Below are 6,940 nucleotides of genomic sequence, written 5' to 3'. Positions count from 1 at the left end.
AATTCCTTCGCCTCCGCCGCATCTGCTCCCAGGATGAGGCATTCCACTCCCGTACATCTCAGTTGTCCTCGTTTTTCAAGGACCGTAACTTCCCCGCCTCAGTGGTCGAGAACGCCCTCAACCGTGTCTCCCACATCTCCCACAACTCATCCCTCACACCCTGTCCACGCAATAACAACCAAAAAAGAATCCCCCTCGTCCTCACGTACCACCCCACCAACCTCCGGATCCGACGCATCATCCTCCGACACTTCCGCCATCTGCAATCCGACCCCACCACCAAAGACATCTTTCCCTCCCCACCCTTATCTGCTTTCTAACATTGTTTAGATTCTGCTTAACAATCGGAGACATAATTCAGGAGGTGGGATAGTGTAGTATGATATCACACTTGTTTTTGCCCTGAGGAGATGGCTCAAATTTATTAGTTTTGGGAGGTTGTAGGGAAATGGGAATGTGTAAAACCGGCTTCCAAGTTTGGCTTAAATTCAGGTAAAGTGGGATATCTTCCAATGTAATGAAAACTGGTTATGTGTTTCGTTAGTGAAGCAGTGATTAACCAGTTGAGATAGCTGGATTAAATCACAATCGATTGTGTACCAAGAAGCTTGTTGACAAAATGATTAACAACTCATTCTTACTGGAAGATACAAATGTGAATACTGTTCATAGACAGGATTACCCTTGGCTGAGATTCATCCTGTAAAACAAAGAACCTAACTGTTCGCTCTGTTCGGCCTCTTTTTGACTGAGGTTCTGGATAATGCAGGTGCCTCTGTAGTTGTACCCTAGCAAGAGCCAGCAGCATCTGGAAAGCAAATGGGGAAAAGTGCTTAAAGTGCACGTTGTCACAGCATCCTCATTATAACAACTACTTAAAAGGAAGATAATTATTTTTGTAGAAGGGAATGTAGCACTCAATTAGTGAAGGTGTAAACATGCAATGTTGCCTACGTTCTACCTATCTATAATACAATGAGTTTGATTTTTTATTGTAATTCAATTTGTACGATTTATAACGGATTCCTCTTTTACTTTTCCAGTGATATTTGGGCCTTGGGATGTGTCTTGTATGAACTCTGCACTCTACGGCATCCTGTAAGTAGCAGTTTTCAGAAGAACAGTTGGCAAGTCCTCTGCTGCAACATAAACAACTGATATTTATTTAGCACCATTAATGTTGTCATACATCCCAAGGCACTTGGGGTGGCACAGTGATTAACACTGCTGCCTCACAGCAGCAGGGACCCGGGTTCGATTCCAGCTTTGTGTGACTGTCTGGAGGTTGCACATTCCATGTCTGAGCCAGTTTCTGCCAGGTACTCTGGTTTCTTCTCACAATCCAAAGATGTGCAGGGTTAGGTGGAATGGCTATGCTAAACTGCCCTGTTTTGTCCAGCGATGTGCAGTCTAGGTGGATTAGCCATAGTAAATATGTGTGGGTGTCTAGGTGGAATGCTCTTTGGAGGATCGATGCAGACTCAGTGGGCTAGCCTATATCTGCACTGTAGAGGTTCTATGATTGTATGACTTCCCACATGCAGTATAAAATGGGCAAGGTCATGGAGGGAACTGAAAATCTGGATGAGAATTTTAAAATCACAGTGTTACTTGACCAGAGTTTAATGTAAGTCAACAAGCACAGGGGTGAGAGGGGAATGGAACTGGCTGTGAGTTAAGACAGGAGTACAGTATATTAGATAAATCCAAATTTACAAGCAGTAAAATGTGAAAGATCAGCCAAGAGTAGGTTAAAATAGTTGTGTGCAAAGATAGTGAAGAGGGTAAAATGAGTTAAGAGTGGCTGGTCGAGGATTTTTAATAAAAGAAAATCAGAACACTTTCCAATTTTAACCACATGGGGATTGTCTTTAAATACAGAATCTCTGAAGATAGTTAATGATGTAGGGAGATCAAGACAGAAGCTTAAAAAAAAATCATCCAGCCAAAAGATTATTGCTTTAAAAAAACTATTGCTTTAAAAAAAGACTATTCATACAACCTGTTATTCAGTCAAAGTGTCTTCCACTGAATGCATTTTCTAGACGTGCAGGTCATGTTTTGAATTTATAGTGTGAAAAGTAAATTTCTTTTCTCTTGTATAGTGCAAATAAAGATGTTCAATGCTTTTTTCTTTATCAGTTCCAGTCTAATAGTTGGAAGAATCTCATCCTGAAAATCTGCAAAGGGACTTACACTCCAATTCCAAGACATTACTCCTACGAGCTGCAATACATCATAAAGCAAATGTTCAAAAGAAATCCAAAGGATCGTCCCTCTGTCAGCACTATTCTTGCTAGGAATTGCTTTGCAAAGCTTATTAACAAGTTTTTATCACCTGAGGTGAGACATATCCCAGTGCTGTTTTTCTAATTGGATGAAGAATTATTCATGAAATATCTTACTTGTTTTAGATGTGGACTGGCTTTTACATTTCCAGTGTTTGAGGATTAAATTGTAATTTCCATCCTTTGCACTTTTTTATTGTTGGTTTTATTGTGTTAGTTCTTGGTTACAGGAACAGGAGGAGACTATTCAGCCTGTCAAACTTACTCTGCATTTAACTACATCATGATTTCTCTTCTTTGTTGCTTGTTCATGCTATCTCCATATCCCATGAATGCTCCAGCAATCTTTTGATTACTTGAACATGATCAATGACTGAACTTGCACAGCCCTTTGCGGGAGAGAATTCCAAAAATTCATTGACAAAAACAAAGTTGCTGGAAAAGCTCAGCAGGTCTGGCAGCATCTGTAAAGGAGAAAACAGTTAATGTTTCAGGTCCGGTGACCCTTCCTCAGAACTGATGGTGGCTGGGAAAACGTCAGTTTATATGCAGAAAATAAGGAGGTGGGTGGGGTAGGAAGTAAATGATAGGATAGAGTGCCTTTAATTATGCATCTTGGACATTATTCTCTATTACAATTTGATGCTTGCCTATGTTTCATTCTGTTTTTGATTTCTACTCTTTCACTTCCTTTTAACCATTTTGCTTCACTCAAATCTGAGCTCCTTCTCAGGTATATTTTGTTATGTTCAATCTGTTCTTCTAGATGGTTAAGAAGGAGTTTTGTGAAGTAAAAGCCATAAAGAAAACAGCACAGGATAAACACAGGAGGATCGTGAAAGGTATGAAAGCATTTTAGAAACTAATTCTTGGGAAATAATGCTACATGATATTTCTATTGAATAAGTTATGGAATTAATCCATATACAAGTTTGCAAATTTCAATCCATTTCAGCCAGTGTACCAAGTAAATATGAAGATGTCTCCTCCAACGCTGGTGGAAGTGCAAATATGGTTTGTATGAATTCTTGGTAAATATGCTTTAATCTTTAATTACTGCTACTTGCAAGGTACATGTTGCGTATAAACGTTAGAATAGGAGATGTAAAGAATGTCACTCTAGCCATGATTCCCTCTCCTACACATTATGTCTGTGATAGAAAGTGTAGATGGATTTATACATCCCATTTGAATAACCTTTTGATGTTCACTGTTTCAATGTGTACATCAGGAACTGTCATGTGGTTGAAGTGCAGACATTTTGAGAGTAGTGTGATGATGCTGCGGCTTGTTGTATTTTGTCCTGCTTTCATTTAACAGAGAGATTGAACAACAGGGTACTGAGGATTCTGGTAATGTAAATAGCTTTTGAGGCCTGGGTTTTTAAAAAAAATTTGGAACAATAAAAGCAGCCTGGCTGAGCGTGGCTAGCTCTCACAGACCAGGATTTCTAGCTTTTTTAGCTCTTAGGTTCAGCTTTAAGCAGAAGCTGCTGGTGTTTTGAAGAAATATAAACTAATTTTCCCGCTCTACTGGTTACAGCTGGAAGCTAGGGATTTTTTTCCCATTATAGGCATTGCATATGACAAAATCTGATTTCCAAATTTGCCTTTTTGTCAAGGGGTGTGTTGATGGGAAGTTACTATATTGGAACAGTTAATTAGTAACAGTTACTATATCTATTATTCTGTTAATTTTTCCAATAGAGTTAAGTTATTCTTTTGTTGTATTTTAACTATAGTGTTTGAATAATTAGTGCTTGCTCAACGTTGATTAGTTTGGCCAGTCGAATTGCATCTGGAACACAGCATTTTACATTTGCCTTTAAAATAAGAAAAAGTTAGGGTCTAGGCTGCCTTCTTAAAATATTTTGAGGGGATCTGGTCTGGTCCATAACAATAGGAAAATCTATGAAGAAGGTAAGCTATATTGTCTATGCATTGCAGGCTCAGTTGAGATTGTTAAGACTGAATTATCACATTTAACATCATACTGAATTGACTAACATAGATCTTCATGCTTGATGAGATACTAAAGAACATTCTCTGATCAACTCCATTTTGTATCATTGCTTAGGTGTTGTTATTCTTCAAACTACTGTTGACAATCCAAATCCTCCAGATGCATTGATTTAGTTCATGCCATTATTTATGAGTGTTACTGTTAAGGCAAAAACAAAATAAAAACCATGAGCAATAAATTTATATAAGGAGACTATTGTCATTCTAAAAACTTTATAACAGCCATTTTACATTCTTACCCAGACATTAACATTTCCCTCATCCTTGACACACTCTTTCTTCTCTTCCCTTTATAAGTGTTAGAGCTGCCTGTTGTTCTCAGTGAACAGAAAATGGCAGCCTGTGGTTTTTAATTGATGTAAAAATGGCCAAAGAAAATTGTTCACTGAAGCAGTAATTTACACAGTCAGAATTGTGGCCTTCGTACTCATAGCAACTAGATAAGATATAAAGTGTCTCATAAAAATCACACAATGGGATCTTATTAGGAAGCAGCAAAAATGCAGCCACTGCTTATACAGATATAGTTTTGATCCTTGGAAGCACTGATAGAAGCCCTTCTTGCAAACCAATTTAAAGGCTTTTTTCTATTTAATATGGGATAGAAGGAGAAAAACATGACTTACATTGATCAAGACCCTTTAGGTGATCATTTACATGTATAAATAATGGAATTTTAAATGTAACAGACATTAAGGGATTTAACTGAATTCCTATGGACAGACAGCCTTAGACAGCAGGGAGAAGCCCCCACTTTGTAGAGAGAATTGAATAACAGGTGCAGAAGTCAGCAGTGACACTAGACATTAAAGATCCCCTATCTATTTACGTGACTCCTAACTTCACTTTTTGCCAGTAGACTCAGTGATGAGGAAATCAAATATGCATGTACTGAGCAAGTCCAAATTGTACATAATGGATAGCCTGGTTTGCTACAACTATTCTCCATGTTTTATAGGAAGCTTCGGTAATCCTGACTAGAATACAATTGTGGTTGCATAAGATACATCGTGAGAGCCCAAGGATAGGTGATAAGGACTCTGGTAAATATCATGAGATCATGGCAAGACCTATCAATGAAAATCAAAATAATCATGCAGTCTCATGATTGACCTGATTGGATATATATGTAATCAATCAATAACACGGTTGGTTTGCAATTGGTTTGTAAACACTAAGGCCGGCAGAAAACAAATGTATAAGAGTTTACGTCTTTCGTTTGTTCAACGAAGAAGCTTCTAGACCTCCAAAGGAACATCAATAAACTCTTGGATACTGGAAGTAGACTCTGAGTGTGGGGTGATTCACTTAGTCATTCAGCTCCAATAGTCAGTATGATTTAGAAACATTAAACATTCAGTATTGCCTAAATTAGAAGGGCAGGACTGTATGTATTCTAGTCAGCATTACTGAAGCCTCCTGTAAAATATGGAGAATAGTATTAAACCAGGCTATCCATTATGTGCAATTTGGACTTGCTCAGTACACGCTCATTGATTTGCTCATCACTGAGTCTACTGGCATTGAATGAAGGTACGAGTCAAGTAAATAGATAGGGGATCTTTAATGTCTAGTGTCACAACACGCTTCACATTCTGCCATAAGATACCAAGCTTAATTGCCATAACAGGACAATTCTACTAAAATATCAGAAGAGGTGTGTAGCACTTGATGTGGTTTGGGTGTGCCAATTTTGGAATCTATGCTGTAAATCAGGTGCCAAATATTGATAGATAACAGCATCAATTTGCTGCCCAATTTGTAAAGTCCACAGGAAAAATTGCTTTCTTGGTTTGCGAGGCCATTTATTTTTAGTGTTGGTGTTTCTGTTCGATACTTTTCCCTTTTTGCTTTTTGTGTGTGACCTGATCTTACCTTCTAAGGAAACCACAAAGACTTCACCAGATGTTAGAAAATGGAACCCAGCAGAAGGAGAAAGCATTGCTAAGAGATTAGCTCAAAAAGCATTGGAAGAAACAGCTTCTCAAATGGAAGGTAGAGTAGTTCTTTAAAGCAACAGTTCTGTTGATATTTTCAGAGTGAAATTTCCAAATGTGGTAAATTAGGCTGGCTTTGTTTGCCGTCATCAACAATTATGAACTACAAAGCTTTCACTGTCACTTCCCCTACTGATGCTAACCCTGACATATATGTGTTATTTTGCAATAATTTATAAACATTTCCTAATTGAAAGCACTCCGTTTGATATACTTGGTCTTCTCCGTGTTTACATCTTACCATTTTTCCTTTCTTCTTGCTGATTTTACAGTTCTGTTTTTGTGACATTTATTAATGCCAGAAATACGATACGTTAATTCTTGTACATTAATGAACTTATTATGTGGAAATAAACAGATTGATTAACATAGCTACATATTCAGTTCTCTCAAAAGTATGAGATTTGAATCCCCAATCAAATTAAATTGTACATATTTTGTGTAACTAGCAGAATTAGAGAATCAAATGACTTTTATTTTCATGCTGTCTTTGTGTATGTTCTCAGAGATAGTAAGAACTGCCGATGCTGGAGTCAAAGATAACAGAGTGTGGAGCTGGAGAAACACAGCAGGCCAGGCAGCATCAGAGGAGCAGGAAAGCTGACGTTTCGGGTCGGGACCCTTCTTCAGACAA

The 6,940-nt window shown here is 38.0% G+C and overlaps 1 protein-coding gene across 1 annotated transcript in view; it reads left to right on the top strand.

The window, feature by feature from the left end:
• The first annotated feature begins 448 nt into the window (after positions 1-448).
• The window catches only part of LOC109932446 (serine/threonine-protein kinase Nek3-like), a 65,713-nt gene continuing 59,221 nt past the window's right edge, over positions 449-6,940 (top strand). The window contains exons 1-6 of the mRNA XM_048597903.1: positions 449-492; positions 1,044-1,098; positions 2,143-2,343; positions 3,055-3,130; positions 3,244-3,302; positions 6,193-6,304. Of these exons, the coding sequence (XP_048453860.1) occupies positions 449-492; positions 1,044-1,098; positions 2,143-2,343; positions 3,055-3,130; positions 3,244-3,302; positions 6,193-6,304 (547 nt within the window). The remainder of the gene's footprint in view (positions 493-1,043; positions 1,099-2,142; positions 2,344-3,054; positions 3,131-3,243; positions 3,303-6,192; positions 6,305-6,940) is intronic.

This window comes from Rhincodon typus, chromosome 6 (assembly GCF_021869965.1).
Source record: "Rhincodon typus isolate 14 chromosome 6, sRhiTyp1.1, whole genome shotgun sequence".
Lineage (NCBI taxonomy): Eukaryota > Metazoa > Chordata > Chondrichthyes > Orectolobiformes > Rhincodontidae > Rhincodon > Rhincodon typus.
This window is presented reverse-complemented; position numbering and strand designations above follow the sequence as displayed.